The following is a 23,594-nucleotide window of genomic DNA, read 5'->3' as shown; positions in this document are numbered from 1 at the left end:
GATGGTGACTGCAGCCATGAAATTAAAAGGCGCTTGCTCCTTGGAAGAAAAGCTATCACAAACCTAGACAGCATATTAAAAAGCAGAGACATTACTTTGCTGACAAAAATCCATCTAGTCAAAGCTATGGTTTTTCCAGTAGTCATGTATGGATGTGAGAGATGGACCATAAAGAAGGCTGAGTGCCGAAGAATAGATGTTTTTGTACTGTGGTGTTACAGAAGACTCTTGAGAGTCCCTTGGACTGCAAGGAAATCAAACCAGGCAATTCTAAAGGAAATCAGTCCTGAATATTCATTGGAAGGATTGATGCTGAAGCTGAAGCTCCAATACTTTGGCCACCTGATGTGAAGAACTGACTCATTTGAAAAGACCCTCATGCTGGGTAAGATTGAAGCAGGAGGAGAAGGGGACAACAGAGGATGAGATGGTTGGATCGCATCACCAACTCGATGGACATGAGTTTGAACAAGCTCCAGGAGTTGGTGATGGACGGGGAAGCCTGGCCTGCTGCAGTCCATGGAGTCTCAAAGAGTCGGACATGACTGAGTGACTGAACAGAACTGAACTGATTTGTGCATGTTGCTAACAACACTTCTAGCAATAAGTTCTTAAATATAGAAAGCATGATCCATGGAAGAAAAACCTGTGATGTAGGACTTTATTAAAATTAAAAACTTTTCCCTGAAAAAATTTTTTAAGATAATGATAAACCAAACCAGGGACTGGGAATAAATCTCTTTAAAATACATATATAATAAAGGACTGATATCTAAAATATTCAAGAAATTCCTAAAACAATAAAAAAATAAACATCCATTTTAAACGGGCAAAAAGTCTGATTAGACACCCATTGTATTTTAATGACTCTAAAGTTGATTTTACAAACTGAGGACAAGAGACCAAATATTATGACAAAAGATGCTCCAATTGTTCTTATCACTCAGGAAATTAACAGGGTTTTGGGACCTGTGAGCTAGGAACCATGGATGAAGACCAAATATACATGAGAAATAGATTTTGATCATCTTAATAACAAATATATCACAGATCCTTTATAGAAAAACAGTAAAAAATGTTAAAAAATATAGCATATTACTAGAACCTCATTCAATCACTAATAACCATCCAGTCCATTATCAAATCTTAAGAAAATGTCCCCCAGTGCAAGGTCACTCAGGTTTGCAGGCTTCTATTCAATCCTGTCAGGTTCCAAAAGCAGAAGTGGTATCAGCAATATACAGGTAAACCATTTCAGGCATTCAGCATAATTGAGCCGAGAGACAAAAGAGATCTTTTGCTCTGGGCCTCTTTTGAGATGCTCATGTAATACTGAATTTCTCTGATTACATAACCCATTTATTCATTTTCTAACCCTCAGTTACTAATATTTTTCATTCTCTTCACTGAAACCCAAACTTTTCCATCTTTGGAAAGGATGTTAGGTTCAGTCACTGTACTAGTATAAATGGTAGGCAGCAATACTAGTCTAGCAAGTCCTACTCCCTCAGTTCACTTTTAGTCAGATAAAGCAGGGCTACACATGAGCAGAAGTTACATAGGTGAGCTATCAATAGGCAGTATAGCTGTATTCACTGTTAACCCTAATTTTACTAGATTGGGTGAAGGCATATCCTCCTAATATCCTTAGGAATTCTGACAAAAGGCAAACATTTTCTTGCTTAGGAATCTTCCCTGTTTCAGGCCCTTGTAGTTGCAGCCCTGGTCCTGAAACCATTGTAATAAGTAATGCAGAAAAGAAGAAGGTGAGGTGATATGGAGAAGAGAGAATACCAGTATTTTCCCTACTCCCTATTCCCTGGATCCACCAGAAAAAAACACAAATCTATCCTGTGGGAACATTCTTTTAGCCCCACTCATATTCAAGTTGAGAATGAGTACATACTTGAAAAGGGACATAAGCCAGCCCTTCATGCCTTTACCCAGCCCCCACCCACACATTTTAAATAACCAATATTTTAATAGCCCATTTCAATTCTCTATCAAACTGTGACTCTAAAGAGGTTATTTTTTTTCTTACCATTGATGGACATCATGTGATGTAAAGTCTGTATGTTCCTTCATCTAAAGAAGTGATGCTCAACTGTCCAAACTTGTGCAACATCTTTTCTTATAGTACTTTGAGCATTTGCCATCTACCACTGGGTAGGCAAAACCCAGTAAAGAGTCAATATCTAGTCCCGCATTCCTATCAAGACTCATTTGTAGCCCCCAGGGCTACCAGCATTAGTCTGACTATAATTAGTCTGTCAACTATAATCAGGGCCTCCCCCCACCCCCAGTGAATCTGCCACATAGCCATCTGCAGTCTGTCTCTTTTGCTGGCATACAGAGCAGTTCTCATTGGCATTGCCTCAGGTGGTGTAAGAGAAATATATCTGGATTCAGCCCATCTTTGCCTTGCTGCCCTTCCCCCATGTCCACTCATTTCATGGACCCAGGCGGCAAACTCAAGGAAGCACACCAAAAGGTCCACTTGGTGGTTCCAATCACCTTCTGAACCTTGGAAGGGGGTTCTTCTGATGAGCATCAATATGTCCTACTTTAATGTACCCCCTTAAATTCCCAGTGATTTCCATGGAGCTGTGCCCTATATGGTCATCCCTTTAATAGTCCAGTTTTCCATTGCCTATCTACCTGACCATATGGCCAGGCCATGGGTTACTGCCCAAGTTTAGGTAAAAACCCAAACATAAGGGCTTTTGCCATTTCTCAATTCCAGCACTGCTAGGAAAACGGCATGCAATTCAGCACACCAGGCTGATCTATTTTTACCTTCTTCAATCAGGAGTGCTGGCCTCCCAAACACTTCTAAAATATTATCCATTTCCCATGAAACTGGCCATCCACAAGTTGAGCGCTTTGTTGGTCAGTTAAGGGCTCTTTATATGGCACTGTACACATTACAACAGAATCCAGCAGCACCTTACAGTTTCAGAGTCAGCCCTTAGTGAAAAGAGGCCCCCTGCTCTCAGGAGTACCTCATCCTTGCATCACTCATGCAGCTTGTTCTTTTACCAACCATTTTCATTTTACTGTGGAACTCCTCTGGGTACTGCCAGTCCCATTATCCTAGACATTATGGCTATTTCAAGTTTCAAGATCACTTTATGCCCTTCAGTCAGTCATAAGGGTAGCTTCAATTCATCTGATTGCAAGGTAGTAAAATGCCCCTCAAATGGAAATCTTCTAGTCCAAAGTGCCAGTAATTGTCACTGTGAGGCTCACAGACTCTTGCCATAAGCCCCAGTCAGGAAGGAAATGGCAACCTATTCCAGGATTCTTGCCTGGGAAATCCTATGGACAGAGGAACCTGGTGAACTATAGTCCATGGGGTTGCAAAAGTGTCAGACACAACTTATATGCCTCACATAGGGCTAATACACAGCCTACCAACACCTCAGCCTCTATTCTACACTGTTTTGGCTCAGGCAATCTTACTGGTTCCCATTTAGCATGACCGATTAACACTGCTTGAAGGGTGGATTTACCTGCCTCCTGTTTTACACTACTAGGTATGGGAAATATTCATCAGTCAGATACAATGTCCATCCCCATAATACAATCAAGTAAAAAGGGAAAAAAAAAGATGCAATCACTTCACATGAAACCTGTTAAAATATATCAGTTCTCCTACAAACTTTTACCTTAACTTCATCAACCCTTACTAGCCTCCATTAGGACTTCATCAATGGGTTTTGGTTTTACAATACTATGTAAGGGAAGCGTTCCCCCAGTCAGACATAATTTCCGTTCCTAAAAAAGATTTGGGTAACATTCCAACTTTCATAATTTAATTAACCCTTACACTTATATGTTCTCTAAATTTAACTGCAGCCTGAGTCAAGGTTTCATCAATGGATTTTGGTACCAGTTTGTAGACTCCTGTATCAAGGAGTCTTGGAATCTTTTCTCCACCATCTGACTATTTTATCCAAGCTTATGCAAAAGACTTTAGATCCTTAGCAAGAGCCAAGGGACTCTATAAGTCATAAAGTCTTATATATAAGACATATAAAATGTTATATGTCTTAAATCTTATATGAGATTTGTCCATCTTATATTGATTGTCTTACTATTGCCCTAAGTGATTGGTCAGATTTCTCATTGTAATTTCTGTTTTCTGGCTTTCAAATTTTCTCAAAATTGTGGTAAACAGAGCTGACTTATCTGGGGCTATTTAATGCTGGGGGGTCAGTAAGTCCATTGGTAGTGCTGTATTAAAATCTCTGTCATTCCACTCCTTAATTACTATCTAAAGATTTCTATTCTGCTAGGATGAGTTCCATGAATCTTGCTTCTTCGCTCCACTCCTATCTTATTCCTTAACTGTTTAAAATTTCTCCCCTGATAAAATCATTCTCTTGATTTTCTTCTCTGCCTTCTCCATTCTCTTGTTAATAACTTAATATTTTTACTAGCATCAATAAGACCATGAGAAGAAGCTGAGACAGTAAATTTCATAAGGCTTTTTGAACTGTCCCTCAGTTTTGTGGCAGTAAGGTTACAATAGAGTATCCATACAAAAGGAGCACTTTAACATAGCATCTACCAAGACTGGGTAACAAGTATATTCATTGGGTGAATATCCTGGTATTCATAAAGCCAGTCCCACAAGGTTTGCATACAAAACATATCAGCTGCTTCATCTGGGGTAATCCAGTTTCCATTCATACAGAAAGATGGGCAGTCCTCTTCTCAGGGTAAACAGACCTTACAGTGACTTTTATCCCATCTACCAGGCTAGTTGTTCCTTCAGGAATAACTTCCTGTGTGTCTGGATCACATATAGCCATCTGTGATTGTTCTATAGTGATCTGTGTGTCCTGTGCCAACCCAAACATGCTCTTTCATTCTGCGGCATTCAAAACCAAAGACACAGCTCCTAAATTAGTCGCTCTCACAATACTTTTCAGTAAAGGTTCCTCAGGAGACTGATGATATTGATCTACAAAATAAAACAACTCCTTCACACTAATGTCCCCTGGTTTCAACAGTGTTTTGGTTTTGCCCTCCCCCTACAATGACTACCTTCCTAGTAACTAGAGGTTTTAGAGGTACTTTCTGTTGCCTCTGCATAATTTCTACCTTGGGGTGGAGGCAGCTGTGAGGCTAGTGACTGAAGATCAGACTCACTGAAATCTGAGCTTGGTCTAACATCAGGGTCTGATCTAACACTCTCTTTTACTTTAGCTATTAACAGATAATTACCAAGATTGTATATTTACCTTTTTTCTTATTAGTCTGCACTTCCTTATTCATCTAGTGAGACAACTCCCCAGGAGTTGGATCTGATGAAATAAAATTCTAATTTTATGGCAAGACAAGAAAATGTAAACATAAAATTTTTCTCTGACCATTTGGGCCTCCTCCCTTCCCTTTAGTGTGTATTGTGCATCTGCACTAATCAGATCTCTCTAGGATATAACCTTCCTTCTTAACCTTGTAAGGAGTCATGGTGACCCACTCACTACTCACTTTGTACTTGCAGACCTGGACTGTATCAATATGTCAGTTGACATATAATCCTTTGTCTCAAAAACTATACAACTGTGCTTTGACCTCTAACAAATGGGACAGTCTTCAGAACTTTCTGAAAGTCTGCCTCCATAGTTATAATCCTCAGGTTGCATAAATAAAATTTTCATGCCTTTCTTAGATTGACTACTAATTTCTCATCAACAGATCCATCCCTAAATTCCATTGGCAACTTTTACCCTTCGTATCAGACTATAGCACAGCTGTTGCTCGATACCATGTATGATCACGAATCAAAGGTTCCTCATCCCCCACCTTTTCATCCTTTCTTTTCCCAAACTACATGTTTACGTGAGCCAGGGCTTTCTAACAAATCCCACTTCTCTGATACTAACTAAAGTAGTTCTGAACCCATTTCCAATGTGTATGTGTCAGAAGGTGGGGAGGGGGAGGTGGTTTCCTATACCAACAAGTAATTCTCAAATGTCAGCAAGGTGTCCTACAAGTAAACTTAATTATGATACTATCTATCCAGAGATAGCATCAGATTCCACAGGTTAGGGACCCAGTCCCATAAGACTGCCTTCACTTCAAATGTCAATTTCAAGCCAAGGTTGTTACCTGTACTTATGACCAACTGGCTATAAATCAAAGGTTCCTATGGCCTCCTCCTTGGTTTTAATTAATTTTCTAGAGTGACCTACAGAATTCAGAGAAACACTTTACCTACCAGATTACTAGTTTATTATCAAAGGATGTAATTCAGAAACAGCCAGCTGGATTACACAGGACAAGGTATGGGGAATGGGTGCAGAGCTTCCATGCTCTCTTGTAGTGCTCCACTCTCCCAGAATCTTCATGTGTTCTCCAAGTCTGAAGCTCTCCAAATCCCATCCTTTTGGGTGTTTATCGAGGCTTCATTACATGGGCATGATTGATTAAATCATTGGCTACTGGTGGTTGATTCAACTTCTACATTCTCTCCCTTCCCAGGAAGTAATAGGAGGGGTTTGGACTGAATATTACAACTTCTAATCACAGGGTTGGTTCCTCTGGCAATGGGTCACTATCTCTGGTGCTTTCCAAAAGTCATCTCATTAACATAAACCTAGTTGTGGTGGAAAAAGGCAGGGAAGCCTGGCATCCTGCAGTCCATGGGGTCCCAAAGAGTCAGACACAACTTAGCAACTGAACAACAAATGAATAACAAAACATGTATTTCACCATAATGGCTCTGAAGTGGATTTCAGGAACTGAGGATAAGAGACCAAACATTATCACAAAAGGTGTTCTCATTGCTCTTTTCCAGGAAATTTCAAGGGTTTCAGGAGCTGTGAGCCAGGGACAGTAGATGGAGACCAAATATATATGAGAAACATATCTTGGTCATCTGAATGACCAATTATATTCCTTATAAATCACAATACCACACAAAGCTTACTACAGTAACTGCAGCAATCTCAACAGTATGGTACTGGCATAAAGACAGAAACACAAATCAGTGAAACAGAATAAAGAGCCAAGAAATAATCCCTTGCATATATGTGGCCAAATGAGTTTTGACAAGGGTACCAAAACCATTCAATGGGGAATGAACATTCTTTTCAAGAAATGGTGTTGGGAAAACTGGATACCCACATGCGAAAGAATGGATTTGGAGCTCTATCTCATACCACATGTGAGAGTGAAAGTGTTAGTCACTCAGTCGTGTCTGTCCACCAGGCTCCTCTGTCCATGGAATTCTCCAGGCAAGAATACTGGACTGGGTAGCCATTCCCCTCTCCAGGGGCTCTTCCTGAGCCAGGGATCAAACCCAGGTCTCTCACAGCGCAGGCAGATTGTTCAACATCTGAGCCACCAGGGAAGCCCCATACCACGTACTAAAATTAATTCAAAGAGGATCAATGACCAACTCAAGAGCTAAAACGTTGAAACTCTTAGAAGAAAATATAGGGAAGAACTTAATGACATTGAGTTTGGCAATGATTTCTTGGATAGAACACCAAAACATAAGAAAAAATAAACTGGACTTTGTCAAAATTAAAGGCTTAGGTGTATCAAAAGATCCTTTCGAGACAGTGAAAAGGCAAGCCATAGAATGGGATAAAATACTTGCAAATCATATATATAATAAGGGGTTAATATCAAGAATATTTAAAGGACTCCTAAAAGTCAACAACAATAACAAAACAGACCAAACATCCCTATTTTTAAGAGTTTATTTTTAAGGGCAAAGTGAAGTGAAAGTGAAAGTTGCTCAGTCGTGTCCGACTCTGCAACCCCGTGGACTACACAGTCTATGGAATTCTCCAGGCCAGAATACTGGAGTGCATAGCCTTTCCCTTCTCCAGGGGATCTTCCCAACCCAGGGATCAAGCCCAGGTCTCCCGCATTGCAGGCGGACTCTTTACCAGCTGAGCCACAAGGGAAGCCCAAGAATACTGGATTGGGTAGCCTATGCCTTCTCCAGCAGATCTTTCCCACCCAGGAATCAAACCGGGGTCTCCTGCACTGCAGGCAGATTCTTTACCAACTGAGCTATGAAGGAAGCCCTCATTAAGGGCAAAGGCCTCAAATAGACTTTTTTTTTCAAAGATATGCAAATAGCCCAATAAGCACATGAAAAGATGCACAACATCACTGGTCATTAGGGAAATACAAAGCAAAACCACAAGATACCACTTCATACACATTAAGATGGGTACTATACAGAAAAATAACAAATGCTGGCAAGGATGTGGAGAAATTGATACCCATGTGCATTGCTGATGAGAATGAAAAATGATGTAGCCACTGTGGAAAACAGTATGTGAGTTCTTCAAAAAAATTAAACACAGAATTACCATATGATGTATCAATTCCACTTCTAGTTATTTAACCAAAATAACTGAAAGCAAAGACTGAATCAGATATTTGTGCCACCAATGTTCTTAGCATTATTCACAGCAGCCAAAAATTGGAAACAACCAAAATGTCCATTGACAGATGAATGGATAAACAAAATGTGGTATATACCAGCAACGAACTATTATTCAGCTGTAAAAAGAAATAAAATTTTGATACATGCTACAAGGATGAACTTTGAAAATATATGAAGCAGCCAGACACAAATAATAAATATTGTACGATTTGTTCACCTACTGCACCATGATACCCCCCACCTTCCTCCCCTCTGGAAACCATAAGTTTGCTCTCTGTAAGTCTGTTTATGTTTTCTAGTTTTTGTTGTTTTTTTTTTTTTTCCATCTGCACAGATTATGGGATTTCAGTTCCCAACCAGGAATTTAACCTGGGCCATATCAGTGAAAGCCCAGAATCCTAATCACTAGGGTAGCAGAGAACTCCCTCTGTTTCCGTTTTGTTTCTTTTGTCTTTTAGACTCCACATATAAGTGAGCTCATATGGTACTTGTCTTTCTCTGACTTATTTCACCTAGCAAACCATCAGCAAAATGAAAGAACAAGATATGGAATAGGAGAAAATAATTGTAAATGATATATCTGATAAGGGGTTTATATCCAAATTATTAAAAAATCACATAATTCAATATGAAAAGAAAAATGAACAATCAGATTAAAAAACGGGCACAGAACCTGAATGGACATTTCTCTAAAGGACATACAAAAGGCCAATCGACACATGAGAAGATGCTCAACATCACTAATCATCAGGGAAATGCAAATTTAAACCACAATGTGATATTACCTCATACCTGTTAGAATGTCTGTTATCAAAAAGACAAGAAGTAACATGTTGGCAAGGATGTGGAAAAAAAGGGAACCCTTTTGCACCTGCTGGTGGGAATATAAACTGGTGCAGCCACTATGGAAAACAGTTGCTCAAAAAATCAAAAATAGAACTGGCATACCATCAAGCAACCCCACTTCTGATAATTTAACTGAAGAACACAACACTAACTTTAAAAGATATATGCACCCTATATTCACTGCGGCATTATTTACATTAACCAAAATTTGGAAACAACCTAGATGTCCATCAACAGATGAATGGAAAAAGAAGATACACACACACACACACACAGATTACTCAGCCTTAAAAAAGAATGAAATTGACAGAAAACAGCAAAATTCTGTAAAGCAATTATCCTTCAGTAAAAAATAAATTAAAAAAAAGAATGAAATCGTGCCATTTGTCACAACATGGATAAATTTATACTGTATTTTAAAAGCCAAATGCATAAACTATAACTAAAAATCTGTACTAATGGACATATGTATAAAGATCTAATTTGTGACAATAACATAAAGAGGGAAATTGAGCAGTAAGGGCAGACTTTTACTCTTGAAACTAAGCTGATATTAATTCAAACTTGGGTGTTACGTAATTAAGACATGGTACACTGGGCTTCCCTGGTAGCTTAGGCAGTAAAAAACTTGCCTGAAATGCAGGAGACCTGGGTTTGATCCTTGGTCGGGAAGATTCCCTGGAGAAGGGAACTGCAATCCACTCCAGTATTCTTGCCTGGAGAATACTGGACATGGACAGAGGAGCCTGGTGCGCTACAGTCCATAGGGTCCCAAACAGTCAGACATGGCTGAGCAACTAACACACACACTAGAGAAACTGCCAAATTGTTTTGTATGTTGGCTGCAACTTTTTACATTTCCACCAGCAGGTTCAAGGGTTCCAAACTTTTTACATCCTTGCCAACACTATTATCCATTTATTAAAGAATTATAGCCATCCAGTGGGTGTGAAATGCTTTCACTGTGGTTTTGATTTGCAGTTCTCTAAAGATGTTGGGCATATTTTCATGTGTTTATTGGACATTTACATATCTTCTTTGAAAACATGTCTAATCAAATCCTTTGCCATTTTAATTGCTTTTTATTTGTCTTTATTGGGTGGCAAGAGTTCATTATATATTCTGGATACAAGTTCCATATCATATATATGATTTGCAAGTATTTTCTCCTATCCTATGAGTTGTCTTTCTAATTTACCAATGGCATCATTTGAAGCATGTTGCTAATTTTAAAGCCAAACTAAGTAAGTTTCATGGTTTTGCTCTGAGAAGTGTTTAAGGAAAATACTTCTTATTCATTATATTATTCATCAAATCCTGTTACTGATGTAGTGGAGTCAACACTTAAGTTACTCAAGATATCCATGTCACTGGTTTATTAAATCATTGTAACTCTTAGGATATTCTGGTAGATTGAGCTCTGGGGACAAAGATGCCAGAACAAAGCTATTTCAGGGAAGTTTGATTAACCAAAAATGATTTTTTGCTTCAATCACAATAGAAACTTATATGTATATGCTTTAAGTTATGACCGGTAAAAAAAAAAAAAAAGCTGGTATGTTACAGTTCCTATAATAAAAAGGCTGACTTCATTTTTTTAACTTTGACTACTTGATAGGTTTTAAGCCTCACCCCTCCCTCTCCTCTGCTCCACATATGAATAAGTTGATATCTTCCCCCTCTGCCCCACATCTGGGCAAGCTAATCAGAAAGCCAAGGTGCTCCCTCCTTAGGCACTGGCAAAAGTTCAAACCATCTGCAGGACCCTCAATCTGAACCCATCCCTTAGCTACCATAAAACTCAAAGGTCATATTCTTGTCCTATTCTCTTAAGCCATTTTCAGACCTGCCTGGGAGCTACCCTGCTCTGCCCAGAAAGCCTCATTATTGAGTAATAACTTTTTATACTGTCTTGGTGTGTATACATATGTGACATTATCAATACCAGCATCTGAACAAAATCTAGAGTGATAATGTATTTCATCTCTGAGGGGTGGCCACAACAGTCCCCAAAAAGAAAATATTTTTTTCCTGTACAATGGAGCCATGTTTCTTGCAGAATGAAGAGAGAGAGGGAATTAATTGTGTTGTTCATCTAGGCTATCTTTGGGAATTTTAATATTATATTTTGAAACTTTACTACATATATAATAACATTAATGGATTTATGTAAATCATAAAAGTTCCTACCACTGCTCTTGGTATACCAGAAAAATCACATTACTTTAACAGGAATCTCAAATGGAAAAGGTACAACCTTTGAGTCATTTCCTTTGGTTTTTTATCCACTTAAGATTTATATACCAAGGGATGACAGCAACAGAAGTTTTTGTTTTTCATATCAGACTGGTTTTGACTCAGAAGAAATAATCTGTTATGAAAACTGAAGGATGAGTGTGCCTCTTCTCTAAAAGCTTTTTTGTGCTTGATCACTGGTTCACTGAGGGAAGAACTGTTAGTTGTGGACCAGGATTTCTCACCTAAGGTGTTTCAGAGAACCTGAAGTACCCTGTAGGTTGAATGCAGGTCATGTAGTGGCATATAATGCAGACAGTGGAAAGATCATGAAGGATATTGTGCCTTGAAAGCCTTGCTAGGGAATCTGGTGATATGTAGATGGATTTCCTCTGAAAGTCCCTCTTTTAAAATTAAGGGCACAGCAAAGGGTCAGTAGATGCTAATGATCCAGTTGCGTTGTAGGAAGAGTTCTTGTTTTACTTAATGACAGGGAAGATGAGAAATCTACACTGAGTTTTACCCCCAGCCAGCAACATACTGAGATAAGTAGTATCTGGATCAGCTCTGATACTACATGGGTTTGCTTGAATTATTTTTCCAGGAAAGGAGATGAAACAAGAGACGAGCAATGAACAATTTGGAAACTGATTCTGCCTTCCATAATTCCCACCCAAGGAGAAACCATCAGCTTCTTCCTTTGATACACCTATACACCCTACACTCACCCTTCTCTTTAGCTGATGGAAAATTCTACACCTATCAACTGTTTTAAGTGTGTGCTCCATAGAGCATTTGAGACACAGAATACTTCCAAAGGGTCTGGTCCAACAGTTCTGTGAAGATCCCCAATTCTGAAGGCAGCACCCACAGATGGAACTCCATGCTATGGGAGTTCTGTGAATTAAAAACAAGTTATAAAGAACTTCAAATATCATCTACTGTATGTTGCAAAAAGCCAGCCTGCATTTTTTCACCCTTAATGCACATATGTGGCTGTCCTTCATTTCAACTCCTAGGTATACATAAGATAGATTCAGATTTGACCTTAATAGAAATTAAAGATAATTGCTAAAACTAGGGGCACATGACATCTTGTAGAGATTTTTCAGTTTAAGCCTTCCCCTCAAACACATAAAAAAAGGAGAGAGAGAAAATTCAATAGGAAGACCAGTATATGTACACTGCATTTTCCAATACTCAATTTTCCAATGCTGGCAGTTAAGGAAAGAGGATGATAACAGCAAAGGAGATAAAAGGTAGGAGAGGCAAAGGGGACCCGAGATCCCAATCTAAACTCTGGCATTCTATGCCACAAACTCTTAACCAGAACCTAGGTTCTGTTAGGTATAAACAGGAGGAGCTGAGGTAGTATGGACAACATGGCTTCAGCTCTGTAAACTGTACAAATAAATAAAATAGTGGGATTAGGGGAATTAATTTCTTCCTAACCACACACTCCTAAAGGACTTTGGTACCCTGTGGCTGTCTCATAGAGCTGAGCTCTGATCAAAAGGGATCAGCACAAACAAGGCACTGTCATCAAGCATAGGTGTAAATCACCAAGTCCAAAGCATTGGTCAGCAAATAAAAGCAAATATGAGAACAGTCATAAAGATGGGGCAAATGAGATTATCCATGAAGCAATTTCTGTGGTTAGACCTTAGAAAGGCACTCCTCTGAGACCCAGGAATACAGGGGGAGGGAGCCTCAGATGAAGCAGTAAACTTGGTACCCCAAAGATGAGCATGTGAATGTTGAGGACACAATGAGACTGGGTCCTTTTAGAACCACACTAACATGGCTTTGCTAGTTGGGGATGAGAACCAGGAATTTTCTTGAAGGTTATAAATCTTCCTGATGAGATATCATATGTGAAAGGCTAAGCACAAGTTCTGAAACTCAGACTGGAATGAAAGCATCTGTGTAAAAAAAAAAAAATAGAAAGAAAGCATCTGTGTCCCTTTACTCCTAAAGTCTATGTCTTCACCCCTTTTCCCAGATCTGCCCAGATGTCAGCTAAGACACAGTCCTGTCTTCTTGTGTAGGGTGATTCTCCTTCTTGAACATGTTGAAACTAAAGGATCTGTCAACATAAACTTGTTTTTTGTACCCTGCTACAGACATGGACTGTGCTCTTTTTAATCCTGTTATTTGTGCTTTATCCCTCTGACTAGATTTCAACTGAAGAACTAGGACAATGTTTTCACCAGTTTTAGCATGCAACTTTATTCACATGTAATTGAAATATTAAATGAATACACTTATGTTAATATAAAGCACAGAAGTATAACTTACTCAGAATGAATAGGTTCATTATCAGGTCATAATGCAAAAATACTAAAAATATCTGAACTTATATAGCACAATGAAAACCAACAAACATTCAAGCTCTCAAGATCATTTGGTATCCATAAAATTGGCTCCTTCAATCAGCACAGATAGCATAAATACTGAACTTTTAAGTTGCATTGGTTTCAAACTACAATACCAAAAAAACTGCTAAAGGTTTTGTGAGAACATACAGCTATTCAGAGTTTGAGTATTAATCTTATAACTTTATCTCTCACCTCAGGATCACTATGCTCTGCTAAGTCTTGTAGTTTCTGACCAAACTCTTTTGCGCCCTCAAATATGGAAATAAGTTCATATTTAGTGAACTCTTCCTTGGTAAATAGCTTCACCTTCTTTTTAAATTGGAAATTTATATTCTCAAATATTTCAATGATATTAAGAATACTGGCCTTTGACTCATTTTTGTTAAAGGGTGCAACCAATGATGACAACACTTTGGCACTGATCAGTTCTCTTGTATTGGCTTGATTTTTAGACAAGTGCAAACACACTTTTAAAACATAAAGCTTGGTTTTAACACTTCCCTTGTTTAACAAAGTGAGGAAATCTAGAATGTAATTGACAATTATATGGTGGTACTCAAACCTTACACTCAGCTGCACTAATAATTTTAATCCATCCAGCTGCATGGTGGAGTTCAAAGGATAAGTGATTATGTCCCTACAAACTTGATTTATGTACAACTCTCCTATTTGTGGTTCTCCAGAAAACTCAGAGCTGTCATCCACCATATTTAAAGTTCTAGGGTGTTCGTTAACATTGGGATTATTGACCAAGTTTTCAATCATAACAGTAATACCTACATCATGAATTATATCTTGGGTAAATGGATAAGCAGGACTGATACCCATTATCATTGTAGCTATTTCATGAATGAAAGGATCCCTAGTTAATTTAAGCAGGGCAACAAGTTTATCAAACTCTTTAGGCTCTAAACTAAAAACATATGATTTGCAGCGACAGGTTTTTGGATTGGGCCTATACTTTTCCCTACATTTAACCTGATTTTTGAGCTCAGCTAAAGTCTGAAAGTAAGGCCCATTACACGGTGGGATCTTGGTCAGAGGTCGAATCCCTAGAGGAGTTTCAATCAAGGTATCAACAAGAGTCCAATTCCCTCCTGGAGGTAAGGATTGCTCCCCTCCATCTACCGGAACTAGGACACAAAACCTGGCCCTTGACCATGCTTTTGCTTTTTGCTTTACAGTGAGTTCAGGTTTGGGTGTAGGCTTGGGCATTTCCTGGATCTTAGCTGGAGGCTTATACACTTGAAATGGGTTGTCTTCTTTAGGCCAGAACCAGGATCCTACACTAGGCTCTTCTCCAGTCCAAAACCAAGAACAGACATTTTTTCCATCCTCATCACTGAACTGAGTTACAGTACCAGCTCTGTCCCCAGCCTTCAACTTGATGCTGGCCTTGCTCCTTCTCTGGGACCTGGACCCAATGTTGTCTTTGGAACCGATATTGGCTTCCCTTCCAGCACCAGCCTTCACTTTATAATGGGTGACAGCACTGAGCCTGGACATAGGCATGGCCTTTGATTTGGTTTGGGACACTACACTAGGTTCTGTCAGGGGGGTTGCCTTGGTCTCAGCCATGACTCTAGTCTTAGTCTTAGATTCCATCTTGCTCACTCGCCTTGTCAGAGCCATGGCCTCAGCATAGGTCACTGTGTCCTGGCCACTGCTCTATCCCCAGCCTTGGCCTGGGTTACCAGTCCTGTTTTCAGTTCTGCCTCAGCCACTGCCTTGGCTTGGACCTTAGCCTTGGCTTTAGTGTTGGCAGGGCCACGGATGCCAGCTTTCAGGCCAACCTCAGGCCCTCCTCTGCCCTTGCCTCAGCACCAAAGTCAATCACAATCCAAGTTACAGGCGAGGCCAAGTTATATATCCCCACCCCTGTCTCAGCCTTGACTGAAGATCTCTCCCAGGTTGGTGTTTTCATACAAAGTCCAGTTGTCACTCAGCCCCCTTTCAAACTACAGGCTCTGCCAGTGATATAAACAACGCGCAGAGGAAGCTCACTCAGGGAAGGGAAGGATGGCTGTGTGCCTGAGCACAGCCCTGTGGAGGGTGGTGGTCTTCAGCCACTCCAAGGCCACCAGATCTGCCACTGAAGTTGGACCTAGGAGTGGAGGAAGGAAATGGGACTTTAAGTCTTTTTCTAACTTTTTTCCATGTTGATTAGCACAACATGGAAAGAGAAAAGTATGGAAATTCAGGGCTAAGTGGAAAAGGCAGATAATTAGCAAACTCTTCCTCCATTTCATGTTCCCTACTATTGCAGGTAAAATCAATGTTTTTTCCAGACACAAAACAAGAGCATGGAGAGTGGAAAAGTTGGATGGGAGTGAGAGAGGCTGAAGAATCCCTAGGCTGGCACTTTACCTCTGCTGCACCCAGGCAGATCTCCACTACTTCATCCTACAGGTCTACTGAGGAAGTCTCCACACACACAAACCTTCACTGATCTGCAGTAATTTCCTCCTCCTTTCCTTGTTTCCAGTGATGATAAGACTCACAGCAGACCTAAAAGGCAGATCTATGGACAAATAAACAGGAAGATATGAAAACTGATCTCTTGGTAGACTGACCTTGGTCCCTGGTCCCTACATTTGTAGTGTGTCTAGTGTTTCCCTCCTTCTTGTCCCTTTCCCCCATTGCCCTGCTTCATTCAGTACCACTCCTCCTCCCTGTTTCCCATCATATTCCTCTTCAGAAACTGCCCTAACATTTCTCTGTTTCAGAACTTGGCTAGGAAAACCAAGTGGGAAGTAACAAAAGCAGGTATTACCCTTCTATACCTCTAAAGCTTAGGAAGGCTTCCACCTAAATTGGCAGAAGACCAACTGCTACTGCTACTGCTAAGTCACTTCAGTCGTGTCCGACTCTGTGCGACCCCATAGATGGCAGCCCACCAGGCTCCCCTGTCCCTGGGATTCTCCAGGCAAGAACACTGGAGTGGGTTGCTATTTCCTTCTCCAATGCATGAAAGTGAAAGTGAAGTCGCCCAGTTGTGTCCGACTCTTCTCGACCCCATGGACTATAGCCCATCAGGCTCCTCCGTCCATGGGATTTTCCAGGCAAGAGTACTGGAGTGGGATGCCATTGCCTTCTCCAGGCAGAAGACCAAACAGGTTAGTAAACTGACAAAACAGAAGAGACAGATAATTCCCTAGTCTCAATCACTCTACCCTCCCACCAATCTAAACAGATACAGGGCACATTTCTCTTCCTCCTTATTTCCAAGCTTCAAGCTGAGTTCCCATTTACAAGTCTTCACAACAACTGAGAGGTCCGCAAATCTAAAGACAGATCTATACACAAAGACTCACAAGTGCAGAGATAAATAAATAAATACAGATACAGAAGACAATGGAGATTGAGTCCTTGGTAGATATCAGCACCTAAGACACTGATCCTTTCTGGATACAAGTACCTGACTGCCGAAAATTTCTTTCTTCCTCTCCTCCCCCAAGCCCCAAGCTCCTCTGCTCCATTCTCAGTCTGACAATTCCCCTGCAGAGACAACTCAAAAATCGCTGCAAGACTGTGCTGCTGGTAGTAAGGATGGAATGCTCAAACCACTGAAATTGTTTTGGAAATCAATGAAAAGTATTATTTTCTTGTTCTTATGTTTCCTTCTTCTCCCCAAAGCCTATCATTTTCTTCAACACTATAGGAAAAGGGAAGATGGTTTGGAAAGCCAGCAGAAAGGAGTTACCCCTAGATCCCTACCTGCTCTAGTCCTAGCCACCTACCACACCGAAGCACTGCCCTCTCTACAGAGGTTATGCCAATTTTCTTTTTCTTACTCCTCCTTTTGAGATTCACTGCCCCCTACAGATCATGTTTACAGAAACATGGAGAACCACAAACGTAGAAACAGACCTACACAAATGAACGCATGATACACACTCAATGACCCAATGAAAAGACAGTGGGAGAGACTTGGTTATTAATACTCAGCCTAGTAATCAGGACAGGAGGCTCTCTTCTAATACAGGGCCAAACACTTACAACCTCTTTTCACAGTCTCCCCAGGGCTCTCCAGACAACTGCTCTCACGAACAGCAGGAGCCCCTCCTCCTATTACTGTAATCCACCATTCCTCCGCTAGAGGCCGCTACTACTCTCCTTTCCCTCCCCAAACATGGTGGCGGGGTGCAGTGTCTGGAAGTCAAGCTAGCAAGAAGCAGATAATTCATTTATCATTGTATGCCACGCAAATGACCACTGTCCCTCTTTCCCTCTCACCAACCCCGTTCGCCCCAGGACCAAGTCACATCGCCCACGTTCACCTCTGACACCCGTATCCACACTCCCAAACAGTGCCCACCTCTTCATTGACCTGCTCCGCTTGGACGAGAAGTAGCTTTCTCATTTCCTTGCCTCGAAGGGGTGCAGACACCTACGAAAGAGGGAAAGACAGATGAGCTCAAGGACATGAGACAATGGCGCCGACTGTTTGGAGACGGGCCCGGCACCTGGGACTCAGGACGAGATACCTACTTTATCAGATGAAAGACCGCAATTGGCATACGATTGTCACTTTTTGGTATTTCCTTCTTCTTGTCCCGAGGACACCTCAGGGACCCGCTCCTAGTAACTCTTTAACAGCCACCATTTCCTCCGCAGACTTTGTCTCGCCTCATCCCAAGAAACAACACAGACAACCAGAGCTGCTAGAGGGGAGTTGAAGAGGATCCGGCTTTACGGAAGCGGAGTGATACCACGCTTTGCATAGCGCCGCTCCTTCCTCTTCCGGCGAGCCGGGTCCCGCCCGCCCTGGCTGTTTACGCTGCTGGAGTGGGCGAGGTTTGGATATGGAGAAAGCCTCGCCGGTCGGTGAGAAGCCGACTAAATGAAAGGATCTGGTATTAGTTCCTTTCTCTTAGAGAGCTCCCCTACCGCAAACCTACAGTATTTTCCCCTGAACTGAAATGTGTACAGGTTTCGGGACGTGGCGTCAGTGAATCAGCTCTGACCTGATGAGGCAGACAGGTACCAAAATGTAGATTTACACATTCCGCTCTCCGAAGTCCGAGGTCCGCAGCTATGGGTGGGGTTAGGGGTGTGGGTAAAGGTCGGGAAAGAGGCTCAGGACCGACAGGCTCAAGACTGACACAGGAAGGTAAATTCTCGTCTATTCTGAAACTATGCATCCCTTCCATGAGAGAAGCCCTTCCATGAAAGTTCAGTTCAGTCGCGTCCAACTCTTTGCGACCCCCTGAACCACAGCACGCCAGGTTGTACATCACCAACACCCAGAGTCCACCCAAACCCATGTCCACTGAGTCGGTGATGCCATCCAGCCATCTTATCCTCTGTCGTCCCCTTCTCCTGCCCTCAATCTTTCCCAGCATCAGTAAATATTAGTAAGTAAGTATTAGTCCGGAGAAGGCAATGGCACTCCACTCCAGTACTCTTGCCTGGAAAATCCCATGGACGGAGGAGCCTGGTAGGCTGCAGTCCATGGGGTCACGAAGAGTCGGACACTTACTGAGCGACTTCACTTTCACTTTTCACTTTCATGCATTGGAGAAGGAAATGGCAACCCACTCCAGTGTTCTGGCCTGGAGAATCCCAGGGATGGGGGAGCCTGTTGGGCTGCCGTCTGCGGGGTTGCACAGAATCGAACATGACTGAAGCGACTTAGCAGCAGCAAGTATTAGTCGCTCAGTCGCGCCTGTCTCTTTGAGACCCCATGGACTGCAGCCCACCAGGCTGCACTGTCCATGAGATTATCCAGGCAAGGATACTGGAGTGGTTTGCCATTTCCTTCTCCAGGGGATCTTCCCAAACCAGGGTTTGAACCTGGGTCTCCTGCACTGCAGGCAGATTCTTTACTGACTGCGCTACAAGGAAAGCCTCCAATGAGTCAGCTCTTTGCATGGTGGCTAAAGTATTGGAGTTTCAGCTTCAACATCAGTCCTTCCAATGAACACCCAGGACTGATCTCCTCTAGCATGGACTGGCTGGATCTCCTTGCAGCCCAAGGGAGTCTCAAGAGTCTTCTCCAACACCACAGTTCAAAAGCATCAATTCTTTGGCGCTCAGCTTTCTTTATAGTCCAACTCTCACATCCATACATGACTACTGGAAAAACCATAGCCTTGACTAGACGGACCTTTGTTGACAAAGTAATGTCTCTGCTTTTTAATATACTGTCTAGGTTGCTCATAACTTCCTTCCAAGGAGCAGGTGTCTTTTAATTTCATGGCTGCACTCACCATCCACAGTGATTTTGGAGCCCAGAAAAATAAAGTCAGCCACTGTTTCCTCTGTTTCCCCATCTATTTGCCATGAAGTGATGGGACCGGATGTCATGATCTTAGTTTTCTGAATGTGGAGCTTTAAGCCAACTTTGTCACTCTCCTCTTTCACTTTCATCAAGAGGCTCTTTAGTTCTTCACTTTCTGCCATAAGGGTGGTGTCATATGCATATCTGAGGTTATTGATATTTCTCCCGGCAATCTTGATTCCAGCTTGTGCTTCCTCCAGCCCAGCGTTTCTCATGATGTACTCTGCATATAAGTTAAATAAGCAGGGTGACAATATACAGCCTTGACGTACTCCTTTTCCTGTTTGGAACCAGTCTGTTGTTCCATGTCCAGTTCTAACTGTTGCTTCCTGACCTGCATACAGGTTTCTCAAGCCCCTCCAAACCGTCCTTCCCAGCAATCCATTTGCCCAGTGAATGGGTTAGGGATTCTGGAAATCTGCTCTGATCGGATGTACTGATCAATGTCAAACACCTTGGTCTTGTTCTTCTCTAAGTCTCTGGCCCTTATTGCCTACTTTATTTCTTTCACAGAAATAGTTGAAGATAAGGTGGGTAGAGAATACAGGGAAAGCACAGATGTATGGAGAGAAGCATATTAATACCATACTAGGCAGGTGTGTACATATGCCATTCTTATGCCCTGCCTCCCCTCTGAATGCCCACAATATTTTCTACACCTAAATATGCAAGGGCCTGCTTATGGGTATGTAGAAAACAATTCTGTACTCATAGAAGAGGATGAGTACTCAGATATCTTTGTACCCTTAAATACCTCCCTCCCCCCGCCCATACACACACTCCCATACCCCCACCACAGGGTTTCCTTATTTATCACCTAAAATGGAATATGAAATGGAAGAGAGTTAAGAAAGCAGCACTGAATAAGAATGGGTTAAATGCCAAACTATCTCATTGTGGGCCCCTCTTTATGCCTCACCACATATTGTTGTTCAGTTGCTCAGTCCTGTCAGAATCTTTGCAACCACATGAACTGAAGGAACTCCAGGCTTCCCTGTCCTTCACCATCTCCTGGAGTTTGCTCAAACTCGTGTCTATTGACTTGATGATTATGCTATCCAACCATTTCATTCTCTGTTGCTCCCTACTCCTCCTGCCCCTCAATCTTTCCCAACATCAGGGTCTTTTCCAATGAGTCAGCTCGCATCAAGAGGCCAAAGTATTGAAGCTTCAGCTTGAGCATAAGTCCTCCCAATGAATATTCAGGATTGATTTCCTTTAGGATTGACTCATTTTATTTCCTTGCTATCCAAAGGACTCTCAAGAGTCTTCTCCAGCACCACAGTGCTAAAGCCTCAGTTCTTCAGTTCTCTGCTTTCTTTATGGTCCAGCGCTCACGTCCATACATGACTACCAGAAAAACCATAGCTTTGACTATATGGACCTTTGTCAGCAAAGTGATGTCTCTGCTTTTTTAATACACTGTCTAGGTTGGTCATAGCTTTTCTTCCAAGGAGCAAGAGTCTTTTAATTTCATGGCTGTGGTCACCATCTGCAGTGATTTTGGAGCCCAAGAAAATAAAGTCTCTCACTGTTTCCATTTTTTCCCATCTATTTGCCATGAAATGATAAGACCGGATGCTGTGATCTTCGTTTTTTGAATGTTGAGTTTTAAGCCAGCTTTTTCACTCTCCTCTTTCACCCTCATTAAGAGGCTCTTGGTTCCTCTTTGCTTTCTGCCATTAGGATGGTGTCATCTGCATATCTGAAGTTACTGATATTTCTCCTGTCAATCTTGATTCCAGCTTGAACTTCATCCAGCCTGTCATTTTGCATGATGTACTCTGCATATAAGTTAAATAAGCAGGGTGACAATATATAGCCTTGACATACTCCTTTCCCAGTTTTGAACCAGTCTGTTGTTTCATGTTCGGTTCTAACTGTTACTTCTTGACCTGCATACAGGTTTGTTAGGAGACATGTAAGGTTATCTGGTATTCCCATCTCTTTAAGAATTTTTCAGTTTGTTGTGATCCACACAGTCAAAGACTTCAGTGTAGTCAATGAAGCAGAAGTAGATGTTTTTGTGGAATTACCTTGCTTTATTGATGCTCCAATGGAGGTTGGCAATTTGATCTCTGATTCCTCTGCCTTTTCTAAATCAGCTTGAATATCTGGATGTTCTCTGTTCATGTACTGTTGAAGACTAGCTTGAAGGATTTTGAGCATTACCTTGCTAGCATGTGAAATGAGTGAAATTGTGAGGTAGTTTGAACATTCTTTGGCATTGCCCTTCTCTGGGATTGGAATGAAAACTGATCTTTTCCAGTCCTGTGGCCACTGCTGAGTTTTCCAAATTTGCTGGCATATTGAGTGCAGCACTTTAACAGCATCCTCAGATTTGAAATAGCTCAGCTGGAATTCCATCATCTCCACTAGCTTTGTTTTTAGTGATGCTTCCTGATGCCCACTTGATTTCACACTCCAGAATGTCTGGCTGTAGGTGAGTGATCACAGCATCCTGGTTATCCAGGTGATTAAGACCTTTTTTGTACAGTTCTTCTGTGTATTCTTGACACCTTTCTTAATCTCTTCTGCTTCTGTTAGGCCCATACCATTTCTGTCCTTTATTGCACTCATCTTTGCATGAAATATTCCCTTGGTATCTATAATTTTCTTGAAGAGATATCTCGTCTTTCCCATTCTATTTTTTTCCCTCTATTTCTTTGCATTGTTCTGTTAAGAAGACTTTCTTATCTCTCCTTGCTTCTTGGAACTCTGCATTCAGATGCTTATATCTTTCCTTTTCTCCTTTGCCTTTAACTTCTCTTCTTTTCTTGGATGTTCTTAAGGCCTTCTTACACCAACCATATTGCCAGCATAAAAAGTCAGGTGAGGTAGAGGAAATATCAGAAAAGGAGGAGAGGAGAAGCAATTTGAGGCCAGACCACCCCAGAGGTTCTGGGCAGCCCTCTGCAGTTCTGCTTTCATTGTTTCTGGGGCCATGGGAGTGAAGGTGGAAAGGCGCACCTGTGGCGCCAAGCCCCTGCCCCTCTTCTAAGGGAAGGCAGCCCCTGATAGACCTCTGGCTGAGGAGACAAACCACTTGTCTGCGCCAGTGTCGTCATTCTTTCTGCCACGCTGCTCTTGTCTCAGTCGCTGTGGTGGCACACTTTACCATTTCACTGTCCACACAGTTGCCCAGCAAAGAGGATCTTTCCCTGACAGGACCTGCACCTGCTCAGACAATCCTCCCTGTTTCTCATCCCACAGCGAGGGGTCAGGCACCATGTAGGGGCAGTCCTGGCTCCTCTTACAATGTTCTCTCTAAGGAAAAGGGACACTACCCACTCACTTCTCATGGCAGATCCTTGAACTGCTCTCCTGATTCCTCCTCTTCTCTCACCACTGTGTCCTGCCTAATGAATGCATTGCTCATTCTCCCTGAATATATATATTCTTTTCAAGTTGAAACAAGTGAGGGGCCATTTAG

At 41.7% G+C, this 23,594-nt stretch overlaps 4 protein-coding genes across 10 annotated transcripts in view; all 4 read right to left on the bottom strand.

Moving 5' to 3' along the window:
* The window catches only part of GPRASP3 (G protein-coupled receptor associated sorting protein family member 3), a 108,114-nt gene extending 89,529 nt beyond the window's left edge, over positions 1-18,585 (bottom strand). For 5 of the 7 annotated variants that reach the window (XM_086387315.1, XM_086387316.1, XM_086387314.1 and 2 more), the window contains exons 1-2: positions 18,370-18,585; positions 18,197-18,268 (exon numbers count right to left, since the gene is read on the bottom strand). The gene's annotated coding sequence lies outside the window, so the exon portion shown is untranslated. Of the gene's footprint in view, positions 1-16,245; positions 16,400-18,196; positions 18,269-18,369 lie in introns of all 7 variants that reach the window. The other 2 variants (XM_086387311.1, XM_086387313.1) reach the window with 2 other exon arrangements.
* The window catches only part of GPRASP2 (G protein-coupled receptor associated sorting protein 2), an 84,982-nt gene extending 66,397 nt beyond the window's left edge, over positions 1-18,585 (bottom strand). Inside the window, exons 1-2 of the mRNA XM_086387306.1 lie at positions 18,370-18,585; positions 18,197-18,268 (exon numbers count right to left, since the gene is read on the bottom strand). The gene's annotated coding sequence lies outside the window, so the exon portion shown is untranslated. The remainder of the gene's footprint in view (positions 1-18,196; positions 18,269-18,369) is intronic.
* Positions 1-18,585, bottom strand: part of GPRASP1 (G protein-coupled receptor associated sorting protein 1) — a 57,693-nt gene extending 39,108 nt beyond the window's left edge. The window contains exons 1-2 of the mRNA XM_086387305.1: positions 18,370-18,585; positions 18,197-18,268 (exon numbers count right to left, since the gene is read on the bottom strand). The gene's annotated coding sequence lies outside the window, so the exon portion shown is untranslated. The remainder of the gene's footprint in view (positions 1-18,196; positions 18,269-18,369) is intronic.
* Positions 13,704-18,585, bottom strand: ARMCX5 (armadillo repeat containing X-linked 5). The gene is made up of 4 exons (XM_086387324.1): positions 18,370-18,585; positions 18,197-18,268; positions 16,319-16,399; positions 13,704-15,982 (listed from the first exon to the last, which is right to left on the bottom strand). The coding sequence occupies exon 4, from the start codon at positions 15,508-15,510 to the stop codon at positions 14,032-14,034; it is 1,479 nt and encodes a 492-aa protein (XP_086243450.1). The 5' UTR covers positions 15,511-15,982; positions 16,319-16,399; positions 18,197-18,268; positions 18,370-18,585; the 3' UTR covers positions 13,704-14,031.
* Positions 18,586-23,594: the final 5,009 nt, after the last annotated feature.

Source organism: Bos grunniens, chromosome X (genome assembly GCF_055505025.1).
Source record: "Bos grunniens cultivar Pamir isolate PY7600 chromosome X, Bosgru_T2T1.0, whole genome shotgun sequence".
Lineage (NCBI taxonomy): Eukaryota > Metazoa > Chordata > Mammalia > Artiodactyla > Bovidae > Bos > Bos grunniens.
This window is presented reverse-complemented; position numbering and strand designations above follow the sequence as displayed.